At 45.3% G+C, this 17243-nt stretch overlaps 1 protein-coding gene across 2 annotated transcripts in view; it reads right to left on the bottom strand.

The window, feature by feature from the left end:
- Positions 1-247: 247 nt before the first annotated feature.
- The window catches only part of POU6F2 (POU class 6 homeobox 2), a 356161-nt gene continuing 339165 nt past the window's right edge, over positions 248-17243 (bottom strand). The window contains exons 7-9 of one of the 2 annotated variants that reach the window (XM_024750655.1): positions 13313-13481; positions 4285-4453; positions 248-826 (exon numbers count right to left, since the gene is read on the bottom strand). In XM_024750655.1, coding sequence (XP_024606423.1) covers positions 322-826; positions 4285-4453; positions 13313-13481 — 843 coding nt within the window. In that variant the 3' untranslated portion in view covers positions 248-321. The remainder of the gene's footprint in view (positions 827-4284; positions 4454-13312; positions 13482-17243) is intronic. The other variant, XM_024750656.1, reaches the window with a different exon arrangement.

Here is a 17243-nt window from a genome sequence, read left to right as displayed (position 1 = left end):
TTATAAAACTGGCTTTGGGGAGACAGGTCGGGGAGGGAACGAGCCTTCCTGCGTACACCTGCACTGTGGTGTAGTCCTTGTTTAAAAATTTTCAAAAAATCTTTTTTTTTCTTTTTTGGAAAATCCCATGGACATGTATAAACCATCCTGTCCACTTGGTGGTTTTCTTAGTCTTTTACTTACAAGGGTGATGACTGGGGCTACCTTAAAATTTGTTTTTAATTTATTTTTTTCTTTTTTGGGGGTTTAGGGGATGAAGCCCCAAGGGTGGAGTTTAGTTTCTGTGGATTTTTTTTTTTCTGATTCCGGGTGGGCGTCTCTTTAGGAATTTTCTTCCAGTGGATCTGTTAAGGGTTCCAGAGGGACTACCGTGGCCGGCTCGTGCTGTTTTAAGCGTTTAATTGTGTTCTTCAGGGCTTGCCTCTTATTGCAGAACCAAACTCTAACTACTTCCCGGTCATAGTTCAGCTTCTCGGCAATTTCGGTCATTTCCTGCCCAGAGGGGTGCGTGTTCTTCTCAAAGTGGGCATTGAGGATCTCAAGGGCCTGGGGCGTGAAGGAGGTGCGCCTCTTGCGCTTTTTGGACGGTTCACTCCCGATAAACTCGGTCAGGTTCTGCATACCTGCCCGATGGCGGGCCTCAGCCTCAGCCATCCACCGCTCAAGCACCGGCTTGATCTTCTGGGCACTTTTAGGGGTGATGTCCAGCTTTTCAAACCTGGCAGGATACAAAAGGCCAGGGTTCAGTTTGGCTGTCAGACTGCTAGCTATAGTGTTCTCTTGGGCTTCCTGTGGTAGGAAAAAGTGGCTTCTCAGGATGGTGTGTCTGGGGGGAGAATTGAAAAAGAACAGTCTTACACTGAGTCCTCTGCCAGGGTGGGCCTCCTGCCTGTCTGCCTGACTGACTGGCAGAGCAAATTCACTCCAGAGAAGCAGCCAGCTGCAAGGTAGCCCTCCCCGCTCAAGCCAGCACCCGCCCTCGCACATGCTTCATGCCCCTGCATGCAGCCCGTACACCCACAAGCGGGCCAGGTGAGCACGGGTGGAGACAGCACAACACAGCAGCCATCACGATGGAAACAAAAACCACTCGCAGATCTTTTTCCTGGAAATGCTTGAGATCTGAGCTTTGATTTGAATCCACCCAGCACCATCTCCCCGAACTTCAGAATCCTTAAGGCAAAAATTAACACCAGGAAGTGACATCAAAGACAACAGCTGTCATGTTCTTTCGTTTAAAATGATTCTTTTTATGTTTTCCTTTTGGTTTCCTTAAATTCCCCCCACCGACTTGGTGATAAAAATGTTCTATCTATGCTAATCGTCAGCGATGGCAACCGGGACAAGTTTCTTTTATGGTTCTCTTTTCATCTCTGTTTTGTGTCTCATTTTAATCTCTTTCTCTCCCCCGGCCCCCAGCCCTCTCCTGTCTCTGTCTCTGGTAACAAACACTTTTCACCAGATGTAAGTTAACAACATGCTCCCTTTTCTGGTAAAACATAGCCTCTTGCTACTTTACTGCTGGACTCAAACAGCTGGACACACTGTAATTGCTATGAACACCCCCCCCCCCACCTCCCCTGGATGTGCTAGGGCCACCTCATGCCTTCCAACACCATCCAGTGTAATGGTGTACTTTTGTGTCAGAGTATCAAGCTGTGTTTAACGTGCTATATCTGCAAACTGTACTTGAATGATATCATTTTCTGTAAATGAGGTCTTCTATATATCAGTTGCCATCTGCAATTCTTTGCTACACTGACTTAAAAAAACTATGAAGCATCTTGGACAAAACTATCTACAGTGCTTTAAGAGGTCATCCTGGTATCAAATTCATATGCACTCTCAACGAAATACAAAATAGTACCAATTCCTTTTATTTGTTTGTTTGTTTGCTCTAAATCCAAATTCACAACCCTCCAGGATGACAACTTTGGATCCATGGCATTCTCCTCTATCTTTTCAAGGTCAGTGCTGTCGAAAAACAACCCTCTGACTGCAGAGTGCATCTTATTACAATAGACTGTTTTCATGGAGCGAAAATGAACCCGCTTTGGCCGCAGTATGTTTTATAAGGATGCTTGCAAAAGGACACAAAAGGATAGGCTTCCTTTACGTGCCTTAATCTTATTTTTGGCACTGCATTTTAGATATCTTATGTTGTGATAAGCAGCGCCAATAGTATCAAATTTTAATGGGATTCCGATAGCATTCCCTTCCATGTATAGTTCAAGGAGTTATTTATTTATTTTTTTAAAACCCCAACTTTCAGCTGGTCAAAGAGGAAAGAAGCACATTTTGCTTTCAATATAAAAGGAATTATTTAATGCCATTTAATGAGCTGCTCACTTATGGCAGGCTCCCCTAAAGCCTTCATTGTTGTGTTCATTTACCATCATTCATTATAAAAGCCCCAAAGCTGAAGTCTTGGTAGCATGACAACAGGCTTTACAGCACCATGGCATGGGGGACAGAGCTTGTGATAGGGATGTCCAGTGTATTGCTGTGTGCTTCCTCTGTGTCTCTGATGCAGATGCACTTGCTAAAGCACCTCGAGTCACTGCAACTCATAAGGGAGGAGGGACACCAGAGCGTGTGCAAATGCAGATCCTTCACCACCATGTAAATTAACTGGACTGGTTCCACTGTCAGATCTTGGTCTCTTTCAAGACTTCCATTTTTTTTGTTGTTCGTAGTTAGCTCTGAAAACTACCCCGCTGAAACACTAGAAGCTAGAGAGAGGCCGAAAAGTCAAGGCATCTGCCGTCTTCTATTAGACAGTGAATTCCCAAAGTTGCTTTTCATTTCGGCCATAGCGTTTTTGGCTTCCCCAGGGGAAGATTTTAGAAATCAACATATTTGATTGGGAATGCCCAAGAAACATTATGTGTGTTAGTGAAAACCTTAGACAGCACTTAAAGGAGATCACACTTTAGGACTAAGAAATAAAGCCAAAGAGGACTTCAGCAACGACAGCACATGGGCAACAACCTCAAAACCTGTGGCGTGCCTTTATCCCAAGGCTGTTGAGATGAAACAAAGTTAATGTTTCCCAACAGGGAGCAACGGAGTTCATATCATTTGATGCTGCTTGTTAGTGCTGATGCTTCGGTACATGTTGTCTGGAATAACATATACAAGCCTTGAAACAAATTTCCCAGCAGTAGTATCCTTGTATAGACTGAATAAAGGTTATTTTCTACAGGGAGGTATCTTATAAGAAAAAACAGTAGGGGAGGCCAGAGAAGTGAGAGGATCCTACGGCGCTTTTTGTATTTAACAACAATCAATGGGTTTTATGGAAAATCATTGAGCAAAATGTGAGCTGTAAGCTCCTACCCCATACTGATGTTATTTATAACCTTAGTCTTAAACTGCAGGAAAAGTACACTTCTGTCCTTTGGGGAATACATTAAAAGTATAAAGAGCAGATAAAAAGACAGCATTTCATGGATCACCAAGAACAAAATCCACTCAAATGAGTTTAGAGTTGGTTTCTTGGCTTTTCCTGACGTAGGAGGACTCATAAGACATTGCCCAAGAGGAAAAAGCTCTTACCGAAGTGCCTCTGTCACCTCATGCATAAACATGGGATTAGTGCAACACACACATGCATGCGCAGGGTCTGCTTCTGGCGGCTTGACCCAGATCAACTCAAACACAGCCAAGGCTGGCTTCTGTCATTTATGTACTTAATTTTGGGAAGGATAGGGTGAGGTTAGGCCAAACCCTCACTACCCTTTTCTGAGCTATGGAAAGCAGCTGCTTCTTTTTTAAAAATGTGCTTTTAGACTTGTGTCTGGCAAGGCAAGGTTAAAAATTCCTTTGTGGTCACAGGATGGTTAATATATGTTTTTTTTAAGGTGTGTTTTCTTGGAAAATCCGGATAGCCATCCCTGAGCAGAAATGGTGGGAGCATTAACACCACCTGGGACTGGCAGCTTCACGACATCAATCCACAGACAGGAGACAGTGGATCTCAGCTGCGTAGGACGGTGGGTTTAGAAGCCTCTGGCCCCCCGGTGGGGGGAAGCTGTGTATTTCCAATGAAACCGCCTTGAAAGTTCTTTGTGAGTTGACAGGAGTTATCAAGCCAGGCCCCCAAGTCTGCTTTAGCAACTCCACTTCCGTCAATATCACCAATCCCAACACACAGTTACCCCAGACTCCGTTCCCACACTCCACCCCTCCAGCTCGGCCCACCCGAAGAAGAAAAGCTGAGCCGAGAGGACAGACGAGGCCCGGGCCAGCCAGGAGGGGTGACAGCGCGTGGGCACGGGTTACCTGCAGATGGCCGACTGGCTGTACGCGGGGCCCTCTGTGGCACTGAGAGCCTGGCCCACCTGAGTCTGGGTCAGGCCAAGGGACAGGCGCCGGATTTTAAAAGCTTTGGCAAATTCTCGGATCTCCTCCAGATTAACCCCATCCACCTCACCCGCTGCCGTCTGAGGATCTGTGGAGACGTTTGCAAAAAATAGGATCAATGTGTCAACGCACGTCTCAATGCTACGCGCTGACGGCCGAGGAGGAAGTGGCTCGGTTCCTAATAGCAGAGCGGTGGGAAGCCACACCGCAGGACGTTCTTTGTCTGCCAGCTGAGGCACTCAAGCCCCGATCCTCAACTCATTCCACCTGCACAAATCATCCTTCAAGGTAGTCCTGTCCCAGATAAAACCATGGCAAGCCTACCCTGCCACTTCCACAATGCAAGAGCGAGCTCCTTACTGCTTAACAGACAGCAGCCAGGGCAGGGGGGCACCAGCTATGGGGGGATGCGACTCCATTTTGCCCATAAATATGTTCAGATATCATGTAAAAATATAAAGATGGAAAGCTTTCCATTTGAAATGTCTTAGCTGGACACTTTAGTGCTAAGAATTGCCCTTGAAAAAAAATAGTATTTTGTATTTTCCTGTACCCGATCACCGCTGCAGCCAGGCTAACAGATGGTAATGTTGCCTAATTTATTATGTTCACATTAGCCCCTCAGAAGAGCATGCTTATAGTCTCCCCCCACCCCGCATAGCAATCTCCTGACACAGACACCTTTGTCCCCTGAAAGGGCACAGAATAAAAAATGCCTACTGCAGTAAGGCTCCTTTGGTGCCACATAACTCGGTCAATTTAGGACTTATCAAGGGATCCCCCCCTCCCCCTCCGCCACCTCCGCCTACTGATCTCTGGATAAATGAAAGCACACACCAAGCTGGAGACAGCATGGTTTGAGGATGGTGGAAGATTTCAAAAGACTGTTCCATCCTGCCTGGAGCGAAGCCATTCTCCCTGCAAGCTGACTCTATTGTTCTTCACCTCATTCCCGGGACTTAGGTGAAAAGTTTCTCTCTTCCTCTTTCTGCACAATCACCCAACAATTTCAGTCAATTACAGGACTTGTCTAAGGAACTGGGGCGGACCATATTAGTCTTCTGGGCTTCAAGCTATAGAAACTCCTGTTATCATGAAAAGAAACACATTGGTACCCCAAGGACCAATTTTTCAAGGACTTTTAAATAAAGATGTTAATATCTGTGGCGAGGGGCCTTGGAGCTTCCTGTATAGATTCTCTCATTATAGGGGAAATGGACTCTGTCGACAGAATCAGCCATGGAGGTGTATGCTGTACCCGTATCTTTTCAATAAAAACAAAGTCCTGTAGAATTTTTACACATCATGAAGCATAATTTCATGGAGGAAAGATGGGTGGAAAGTGGTATAATAACTGCAGTTAGTCTCTGAGTATTTCTTAAGTGACTCCTAGGAGCCCTAATGAGTGGAGAGAAGGAACAAGAGAAAGAGAAGGGGCAGTTCCAGCCTCTGTGGAGTTTGCTGTCTACAGGGATTTGGGGCTCAACTTTACGAATGAGAAACAGAGAAAAACACCAGGTTGCTATAGTCAAGGAGTAGTAATGTCGCACCCACACTGGAATTTACAGAGAAGGGAGCGGTGACAGGAGGGAGGATGCATCTGGGTCTTACCCAGTGAGCAGCTTTCAGAGAATATTCTGGTCAGTGGGAGCAGGGTGCAGACGGGCACAGATGCAGGGGAGGGGCAGAGCGTGGTGGAGGCCTGCAGGGGGGGGCCTGGTAGGGGGCGAGGGGGAGCCCGTGCTGGGAGTGGTGAATATTTCAGTTTAGGACATTGAGAATCTATGTCCATGGACGGGGGCAGAGGGTGACAATAAAACTAATTTGGCTGTTGAGATTAATTAAAACCCTGCTTTTTCTCCCCAACTTCACCCGGGAAGGCCGGCCTCATTTGATTAACAGACTTGTTTGGGTTGTGCCTGGTGGGAGCTGCCCTCTGGATCTTAATTCCCGCCAGCGTGGAGCAGCTTGGAGGGTTTGCTAAGGATTCCGGGAGGTCCCATCCACGCACACAGCAGCTTTGAGCCCCTCCTCCGTTTCTTCGTTTAAAAATTCCTAGAGCAGGGGCTTCCCTGGTGGCGCAGTGGTTGAGAGTCCGCCTGCCGATGCAGGGGACACGGGTTCGTGCCCCGGTCCGGGAGGATCCCACATGCCGCAGAGCGGTTGGGCCCGTGAGCCATGGCCGCTGAGCCTGCGCGTCCGGAGCCTGTGCTCCGCAACGGGAGAGGCCACAACAGTGAGAGGCCCGCGTACCGCAAAAAAAAAAAAAAAAAATTCCTAGAGCAGAAGTTGCAAATGAGCAGCTTGCAAATAAAACTCAGCTTTTCGAGCGTGTACAATTTGGGGGAATTTCTGGCCAACAGTAAACACTGGGAGATTTCTAAAGAAAAATTTAAATTTGTCATGTTCTTCTGAAATGTTAGAAGCTTTGGTGGCACCAGGTCCGCATCTGCCCTTGGGAGCAGTCAGTCAGCTGGCACTGGTCCAGGCCGCCCCTTCAGTTCCTACTCCCCAGCCCTCCCCGGACCTGCGGCCTTGCTGAACCTGTGTGGTGACCCTGCGTTTACAGCACGCATTCCCAAGGGGGCGGAAGTTGGTTCTGGATGTGGTCCCCCAGGACCGAGGTACATAAACAGAACCGATGTGCGGTATCCCTGTGATATTAACATTTCATAGTGGAAGGGGGGCAGCGAGAATAGGATAGTCTAAATGGGCTCCTCCTAGGGCGATGAGGCAATAATAAACTACGAGTTGAGAAGGTCTGGTGTAGAACACAGAGGGACACTTGGTATAGCACAGCATAGGGAATGGGGCCTGGCCTCTCTCCAAGAGAGAAGGAAGAGGAACTCATGGCCTTGCAAACGTGAGCAGTGGAGGTTCAAAACTGAGGGAAGCCGGAGACTTTCCTTGTAACGGTATGGCTTTTAGGACAGTGGTATTTTTAATTAGGTAGGTCTAGGAGTCACCTGATGGGACGCTGGATGTGCATTTTTAACAAGTACCACAGGCGATCCTGAGGCAGAGGACCCACTGATCCCGCAGACAGAGGCTTTCGCTGCGGCTCTGGCCTGACCGAGTCTGGGTGTGGCATCCTCTGCGTGTCGACCCTTTACCTGCCTGCACTCGACCCTTTACCATCATTATTCACCAGGTTCCACTACACAGAGAACTTGCTCTACCACCTTGGGTAAGATGATGGGCCAGAAAGACTGCTGGGCAGGTGCCCCTCCTTGCCTTTCTCCACCCCTGGCCTCACCGTTTATGGCAAGTGGCAAACAACTGGGACCAGTGGGCTGGGGTGGCCGTTGGAGTCTGGAGTTGGGGGGGGAGATTTTTTCTCTGAGCCAAGCTAAGTAGCTCCTGTGGGAAGTAAATCTGTTGCCTTCCATTAGTCCCATCTCTAGATCAACAGGAATCAACTGAAGGATTCAGGTGATCTGGAAGGATCTTCAAGGTCTGCTCCAGTCCCAGGGTCTATGCTGCCACCAGAGTTGGCAGTGCAGCACGGGGCAGGTTTATGCCTGGGATACAATTCTGTGTAAGTCTATTCTAGTTTCTGCCTTGCCTTCTGCTGCCTTTGTTTATCTCCTTCCTCGTTCCTTGAGACCAGCGACTAAATCCATTGTGTGATCTCGCAAGTGGCTTTTGGCCAGATTGCTGATAATGGCCAGACTGCTGATAATAACCAGAGTCAAAAAGAAACCTATGGTCTCTTATCCCCTTGCCCTGAGCAGCTGTGCGGATCATCAACAGTTTTACTCTGAAGCTCAGAGAGGTGGGAGCCTTGCCCCCTGAGCCCTTGGACTTCTGTGAGGCCCCAAACAGTCATCACACCAGGAAGCTGAATTCCTTCTTTCTCCTCTCGCACATTTCCCACTCTTGTCTTCTTCCTGGTTCTACTTCTAGAGCTGATAAGTTAGGAATTCTGGTGAAATTTAGACAGGGTGACAGTCTATTGGACAAAGGCCTGGGGAGAGGAAACCAGTGTCTCATTGTTTGTGCAATTTGTTGATCGCTGGGGACGAGCTGCTTGGCTTTCTTTATATTATTGTTCTCATCCATAAAAACCAGACGGCGCCATGTATTATTATGGTTTCCTTCCATGGATCCCAGGACTACAGAAGTCTCCACATCCAAAGAAGGGGTCCACCCATGGACAAATATTAGTCTTACCCTGATTACAACATGTGGGACATGTCTTCCCACGTTGGGAGAACGCCTTAGATGGTGTCTGTAAGATGTCTCGAATTAACAAAAAAACTAATGCTTTTTTTTTTTTTGGTGTCAAAGTTTCTGTCTTAAACTCTTGAGGTTTTCTTCTCCACTGTTGGACAGTTCCCCTTCATTAAGGGTTATATGCTTTTCCTATTTCCATCATGTCATTCCTTCTGGCTCTGGGGAGGTTGGGTTCATTTTAAGGATGAATCTCAGGCCACCTTGATGGGGACTTCAGAGGGAACCCTCAGATCCCCCACAAGGTGGATCCAGCATCTTTAACCAGCTCTAGGGAAACCCAGTCTGGGACTTCTCTGCACTGAGGAAGAAGTGCACCTCTTATAGAAGTTTGCTCCAGATTAAGTCGGCCCAGTATGTTAAGTACAAAGTCAGGAAGCAACGACTTCCACAGTTCTCCCTGAATCTGAGCCTTGCTAAAGGAGCCAGAAGATCAGCCTACATAGGGATTGACTGGCCTGGAGATTTATAATACACTGGCATTGGATGTTGGCAGTGATTCATAAGTATAATGATGACTTTTTTCCCAAATCAAATCTGGAATGCATGGGCTGAAAAATAAAAGAGTTCTTTGGGAGCTAAACGCAAGTTGCGTGAACACAAACCCGTTCTGTAGAATCTGGTTGCGTGGTCACTGGGCCCATACTGAATTGAGCACTCAGGATGGACCAGGACAGATATTTGTTTTGTTTAATTTTTAAAATTTAGCTCCTTCCAACTGCTCACCTGGATGTCAGTGCAAGGGGTTTTGCTAAATGGGTCGAACAGTTGCCATCCACATCTTTCTTCTACAACCTCTGCTTGTGGGACTGTTACAGGAGAAACACGCATCTATAAAGAAGGTGCCAAGTATGACTTAACTGCCTTCTGAACATCCATCTGCTTTTTAGTGCTTCTCTCACAGCAAATAATGGGCATATTTACCAAATATTTCTGAGAAATAAGAAACCATTTGGGAACGTGCAATGCAATTTGGGAGAACAGCTTGCTCGCAATACGGTGACTTCATTGAGTTGTGGAAAATGGTGTGAAACTGATCAAGTGAATCAGGGGTTCCACTGTGCCATAAGCTATCACCAGGCATCTTTATGTTCACTTTATAGTTTGGGTTTTTCTAATATTAACTCTCAGTCCCTTTGCTGTCTAAGAATTAAGTTTACAGGCCAGGGGTTAAAAAAAAAAGTGTCCTGAAAAACCAAACCAAACCAAATCCATCAAAGAATAAAAAAGTCCCACACCCACCTGTTTTTAAACAGTAACTGTGTAAATCTTAAGTCAATTTGGGACTTTGCTTTTTGTTTGACTCTTCTAGGCTTTCCAAAAGCCCTGCTATGGAAACTACAGTTAGCCCTGGTGACTGAGGAGACCAAGCAAGGTTTGACACAGGGCAGGCTGTGCAGGTGCTGTGAACAGATGTGCAGACGTCTTAAGGAGTGTGCCTATTTGGTGTTAACCCTGTGTTCTTTTGCCTGGAGTAGGGCAGGTTATGGACGATCCACCCACTCCAGTTGATCTGGAGCAATGGCAGATGGCCCAGCACTGGGCAACCTTGTCCATGACCTGTGAGGGTCCATTCACCAAGGTTTTGACCGCAGGTTCAAATCCATTTTGACCTGTTTTGAACTACGGCCTTGGCCTAGTGGAGGGATTTGCTGACCCATTCACCATCCCACTTAATTCAAGGATTATTTACTCCAGCCAGTCCTTCTGTTCTGTCTCAATCTCCAAAACTGAGTTCACTCTCTCCTGTATTGCCAGTCTTTATTGGTACATTGACCATAGCATTTGTTTCCCTTTATTGTAACTGTGTTTCTTTGTTATCAGTTCATGACCTCCGCCCGGGCAGGGACCACATCTAGCTCATTTCTGCTTTCTTAATATCTATCCCTGTGCCTGCATATACATGGTGCTCAAAAAGCTTATTTTTTAAGTTGACATTCTCTGACTAAAACACGCTTTTCCCTCCGGTAATTTAATCCGTGTATCAACTCCATCTGAAGTATGGGGTCGGGTCTCCCTACATTAGCTTATTTGCAAATTTGGTAAAGTTTAATCTCAGAAAAAAGTAATTTTAAATGCATAGTTCATGCTTGAATATAAATTTCAAAATATGCAAGATGTCTAGTTTTTCTCATATTGGCTCAGAGAAAAAGCTTGTGCTTTAATTGTAAGACGTGGCTTCAGACATTTAAAAATTATTTCAAGAATATTTAGGTGATTTGATAGAGTTTATCGTTCAAATCGCACTGGATAAAATTTATGCGAAAGCACCCTGTCTTTTAAGGCAGCGGTGCTGTGTAGAACGTGTATGACCCATTGAGTCCGGATGTCTGGGTTATCCTTCTGGCTTTGTCACCCAGGAGATTGATCACACACTGTCTCTCAACTAAGACTGAATCTGGCCTCTCTGACATAAGATGGTCGAGATGGGTTGTACTCTTCAGGATCTATTTGATGCCAGCTTCAATATCTGAAAATGAGAATTTATATTACCCTGTTGTGAGTATTCAAATCAGAAAAACAGTGAAAGTGCTTTGAAAACCCTACTTTGCAAAAGGAGGCTTAAACAGAGGTTTGTTGAGGGCGTGGTAATCAGCATCAGAAAATGCTCCAGGTGCTATTCATTCTCTAGTAGGGTCTTGAGACAGAAGGGAATTAACTAAACAACATGCTCAAAATCTGTAGCAGTTGTAAGCCCAGCAATGGGTTTGTGCAAAGTGCGACGCCCGGCAGTGGTACTCCTGGACCCTCTCGTATCTGCCAGAGAAGGCTCCTCTTTCAGCTTCTGTGTATGAGTTTGCAGTTTCTTGCTTCAAGTGCATGTGGTAAAGGAGTCTCTTTTCCCCATTTCTGTATATTTCTCATCAAGGATATGCAATGTGCAAGGTTCACTCATTCTGCACGTAGAACCTAGATATCCCACTGGCCACTGTGCAACTGAACTTTCATTTGGCCCATTAAGTAGCTCTGGAAAAGGCTAGTCCTTTCCTGCCCAGCTTGAGACAAATGGCAAGATAGAATCCACCGCCATCCATCCGTCTGTCTGTCTGTCTATCCGTTCATTCACCTCTCTGTCCATCCAAAATGTATTGAGTGTTTACCTTGCGTAAAATACTGTATTCATGGGGTATTTTGTATTTTTCATATTTAAACATTTCATATTTAATTTATTTCTTCTCTATAAGATGTTTGATATCCATTCCTTTTCTTTCAGGACCAAAGCTTAACAGTCTATTGTAAATATATGACCTCGCTGCTATTTAGAAATAGAGTGTTCTACAGAAGCTTTTGCAGAAGAGCAAATTGGAACAAAGTTTGAATCTCTTCTCACAACAACCCTATGAGGAGTTTCTTTGTTGGGGAAAAAAATCTGGTTATAATTAAATTAATTTTTTATGAGTTTATTCGAGTAAGACTAGACTTTTTTGGCCCAAATGAGAGGAGCTATATATCTAAACAACTTAAAATAACAGGTTGATGGCAAACTCCATCAAATCCTGAAACTCTGTTTGGTATTGACCCATTTTTAAAATCAAGAACATCCAGGCTAGTATACTGAAGTACTTGGGCATTTTAATCTATCCATAATCTCTCATTTTCTTCTCCATTCTACAAGCATCTTTCTTGCCTGAGTTATCCATATAATTGAATATCTATGTATATATGCACACATATATGTACGCACACGTATATATGTACATATATATTTTTGGCGGGGGTGTCGCTTGTCGGGGGAAGACACAGCGACCCTCCAGTTTGCCTTGCATTTCCAGACTTGCCCAATGATATGGAGAGTCCCTACTGTTCCTGTTATAACAGGTCATTCATGACACCTGACCAAACACAGATACTTACACGTGTCCTTGTTTTATGGCACAGATGCCTCTGCAGTGCTTTAGCCTTTAAACCCGTAACTGTTGGATATCTGGTGCCTGGAGAATTATAATCTATGCACATACTCTGTCATTTTTATATATAAGTAAAAATTGCACTAAAGGTGAACATTAAATTAGACCACTGTCACGTTCATCTCTATGTGTTTCTATTTGCATGTGATACATATGCTGTCTTCACCTAGGGCCAAATACCATTTCTAAAATGTGTATGTGCCGCCCGCTCAGGGAAGCCGACTTGCAGCCTTCGGTTCTTTTGTGAACGGTTGTTCAGAGGTTTCTCACTGGATTCCGCCCATGCAGCTTCCCCTTGCACCACTGGAGGCGGCTCATGGCGCACATTCCCCCCTCCCTGCCCACAGATGCCCTCTCTTATATCCTCTGACACCCGCAAATGGAATGGCAGGGGACCTCACACACACAGAAAGGCAGCCTGACCTGCCGTGCCAGCTGCTGGCTATCTCAGTTCTGAGCTCTGTGGCTCGTGCCCTGAAAGCTGGTCAGTTTCTCGCTTCTGAAGCGGCCGGACTGACTCTCAGAAGGCGCCTGAGGTGGAAACGGCCCCTCCACGTACACATTTGAGGGGGTCGGGGGGCCTGCTTCTCCAAGGAACCATCTGGCCCTGGGCACGGACCTCATCCGGATACTGGCCCAGTAGGGCCAGGAAATTCCTGTTCAACTTGAAAGAAGCAGAAAGAGAGGGAGGGAGGAAGGGATGTAGGGATGCACGGGTGGGGTGGGAGGAGAGAGAGAGAGAGAGACATTGCAATTAGGCAATGAGAAGGCCACCATGGCTTAACGGAGCCAGGAAGGATACTTACTGCTGACTAACTGGCCCACGCTCAAAGCCGAGGAGGAGGAAGATGAGGAGGAAGCAGAGGAAGGCTGCCGGGCGGGGCTCTGAGACATGGCTGCTTGACTGTGAGCCAGGTGCAGAAGGCTGCTTTGGGAGGCTGCTTGACCCACCGATGTCTGGGAGGGCTGGTGGAGCTACAATTGGGGATGCAAAAAATACACAAAGGCATGAAAAACTAGGAGGGAAATGCCAGGGAACAGAAGTGTCATCTGGGGTTGAATCATTTCCAAGAATATATGCTTCTCTGGAAGAGTGCACACCCTACACAACAGGGAGGATTTTTTTTTTTTTTTGTATATAATATGTTGCTGCTGTCTTGACAGGCATTTTATTAGTAATTCTAAATATATTATTAATTTCTTACTTAGCTTGCTGGAGCACCCAATTTTCTACATTTCCTGACCGCGGTGTGCCATAGGACTCTTTCTGCCTGTTCATGCAATTGACAGGCACTTGACAGGCTTCTCCAGAACGTATAGATAAAATATAACACCTACCATCAACTCGGAATGCAAACCGCGATATCAAAGGCAGGCTGTGCTCAGCCATTTTGTCTTAGGTAACTGGTGTTTTTAGGAAAGTTCCAATTTCCTGAGTGTATAAGGGAACTTCCTGCTCTCCCAGACCGAAGAGTCTGGGTGTATTACTGTGGAGTCGGAAAAAATGCTAAGATCCTTTGGAAATTAAGAAAGAAATTGGGGCAGTCAGGACAAAAGTACTGATTAATATTTGTAGCTCTCTGTTGTCACTGTCTTACTCTGTGCCAGCACTTTGTTCGGGACTTTTATGCCCTCTCATTTCACTCCTACGTCAGCCTGAGAAATGGGTATGATTTTGACCCCTTTTTTACCAACAAGGAAGCTGAGGCACAGAGAGTTTAAAGGATTCGGTCAGTTTCTTTGGCAGGTGGGGAGGATCTGGTCTCTGGGCCCGTGAAGTCTGACCCCAGGGCTTGAGCTCTTAGTCATAGCGCCTCAAGAAAGAATTCACTTTTTGAAAAATTCTGTATGCCGTAAGGAAGGTGGTCTTTATGTCCATGTGCTCATGACTCCTTTACAGGTCATCAAAGTGCTGTTGTTCTGAGAGCTGAGAAGCTCAGCTGAGGGGAGGAAGAAGAGAGAAAAGGGAAACGCTTGCAGGTGCCGGGTCCACTTAGATGCCCGGGAGGGGTCTCCACCCATGTATTGACCCTCTAGGAAGCTGACACAAAGGGCAGCCCAGGACCCAGCACAGGTGCACAGGTGGCCTCAGCAGTGGCCACCTTTGTTGGTTGGACAGAGTACTTTACAAAGTGCTTTCATAGCCATCATCACACTCCCAGAGGTGTAGGAAGGTCTTTATAAAAGGTTTTTATAAAAGGAAGTCAGACTGGGGGCAGAATCAGTCCAAGCCCTGAACTTTGGTGGAAGAGCCACAACTACACAAAATCAGGCACTGACCTTTGACCACCTCCTCGGGATCTAAGAGTCAGCCCGGGAGGTTTCAACTTCACACTTGTCCCTGCTTTCCCAGTGTGTGTTCAATTTCTCATTCAACTTTACCGAGATATAATTTACACATAATACAATACACCCATTTAATGCAAACATTTTGATGAGTTTTGTCGAATGTATATGTCTGTGAAACCACCACGTAATCAAGATACAGAACCTTCCTATCATTCTATGAAATTCCTTAAGCCCCTTTGCGATCAATTTTCCCTCACCTCCTGGCTTTCTGCCGTAATGGACCCATTTGGCATGGCTCTAAAAATGGAATTGTATGGCATGTCCTCTTTCTGCAACTGGCTTCTTTTGCTCAGATACCGTTTTTTGAGATTCGCCTGTTTTGTTGCATGTATCAGTAGCTCATTCCTTTTTATTGCTGAATACTATATATAGCGTATACCTGTATGTATACCTATGCCACAGATTGTTTATCCATTCATCTGTTGATGGACATTTGGGTTATTTCCAGTTTGGTGCTGTTATGAAGAAAACTGTGATAAACATTGATGTACAAGTCTCTGTGTGTACCTCGTGTTTTCATTTCTTATATGTAAATACCTAGGAGTGGAATTGTGGAAATGACTGGGTCATACCATAAATGCCTATTTACCTTTTGAAGAAACTACCAAGCTGATGTCCGAAGTGGTGGTAGCCTTTGACAGTCTCACCAGCAACGTATGAGAATTCCAGTCGCTCCACAACGGCACCAACACCTGGGCTTGTCAGTCTTTCTAATTCCCTAAAGTGTTTTTAACCATCAATTAACATCTTACTTTCAAACAATTGTTAGTCAAGTGCTACTTTGGAAATGTGCTTCAGGAGCTATTTCCCCTCTGGTTCCCCGTGGTGATGCTTTTGCTTCTCCCATTCACGTGGTATCTCTATGTGGCAGAGACACTTGGCGTGATTACAGGAAGTAAATGGTTGTCCCTAGGCCACGGGTCTGCTGAACGTTAGGATCCAGGCTCCCGCCTCACAGTGCAGGGCTCTTTCCAGGATGCCAGGGTGTCCCGCTCCAGAACTGTCTGCACTTGCATCTCAAGTGAACAGCCTTATTATTACTCCACTGTGCAAAGACTGTGAACTGAAGACAGTTGTCATTGACATGGAACCCAATTTAATATGCATCAAGCATCTGCCTAAAGTAATTAGCCAGTCTGCTGAGCACATAATCTACAACTGAATCCAGTAAGTTTTATTCTGTGGGAACGCACACTGAAGATGAAATCTATTTTTAATTTGCTTAATAAATTATGATGGATATTTGCATGTCAGTCTATCCCCTCTAGTCTATTGAGTTGTCCTTCTAAATATTGTTACTTAACAAAAGCTTTGTACAGTTTGGAGTTACTGAATGAGCCAGTCTTCGGTTTTACCATTTCATCAGTAAAAACTGGCCCTGGGTGTGGCAAAGTACCATCAAGGAACTGGAAAAGACAATAATCAACTAAAAATTTTCTTCCTCAGACACAACTCAGTAAAGAAAAAATGACTAGGCTGCAATCTCATTGAGGAGTCACTCAAGCAAGCTATGGCTTACGCATTAAGATACGCAGGAGAAGGAATTCTAGAAGAAAGTAAAATAGATCTTTTAGGGGTTTGTTCTATGTCTACATAGTTAGAGAGATGAATCTAAGATATCTAAGAATCTAGGAAAGATGTATTTCTTCCAAAGAAAATAAGCATTTTTTAGGGCACTGGGGTCCTGCTTACCCTCCAGAGTTCAACCAGACACTGCAGAACCAATAAAAATTCTGAAAGGTTCTTAGTTGTCAAAAATCAAGATTTTATGGCTATGGCATTTCTAGCAGATTAATACTGGCTGAGAGCACGGAGAGTCCACAAAAGAGGAAAGTGAAGGGGCAGTTCATGTTAGCCTGGGGCTTTGCTTTATCCAGAGATGGAAGGAGAGGATGATGTCCGTCCCACACAGTCAATGAGAAACAGGGAGGCACAGGATTGAGTCTGAAAAGCTTTATACTTCCTGCTGCCTCTCACAGGCTGCCTTCGATGGTTTGTTTGTGTTAGTTGGCACTGCTGGAGATGTTTAACATATTCAACAAAAATAGATACAGGCACACTTTGAAGTCCTTCTTGATCGTCTGTGCCACTGCTCCTCATATACCTTCTATGTGTAACACACTATATCCTTAATAATATTTTAGTTTCTGGAATAAAGCATCTTCTAATTAAATTCACGATTGACATAAAAACAAGTGGGGGTGGAAAATGGGATAAAATGCAGAACCAGAATGTGATAGAGAAGACGGAAAAGTCAGTCCACATAAACCGTAAAATTCAAATGGGATTAAAAATAGAGAAATTCATTTGATGGGGGAGGGAGGAGAAACTGTCCAAACATGCAGAAGCAAAATGGAGGAGACCTGGGCTTTTATAAATATCTCAGGG

Source organism: Neophocaena asiaeorientalis, unplaced genomic scaffold (genome assembly GCF_003031525.2).
Source record: "Neophocaena asiaeorientalis asiaeorientalis breed wild unplaced genomic scaffold, Neophocaena_asiaeorientalis_V1.1 scaffold60, whole genome shotgun sequence".
NCBI classification, from domain to species: Eukaryota; Metazoa; Chordata; class Mammalia; order Artiodactyla; family Phocoenidae; genus Neophocaena; species Neophocaena asiaeorientalis.
The sequence above is the reverse complement of the archived record's forward strand: the minus strand, read 5'-3'. Positions and strand labels throughout refer to the sequence as shown.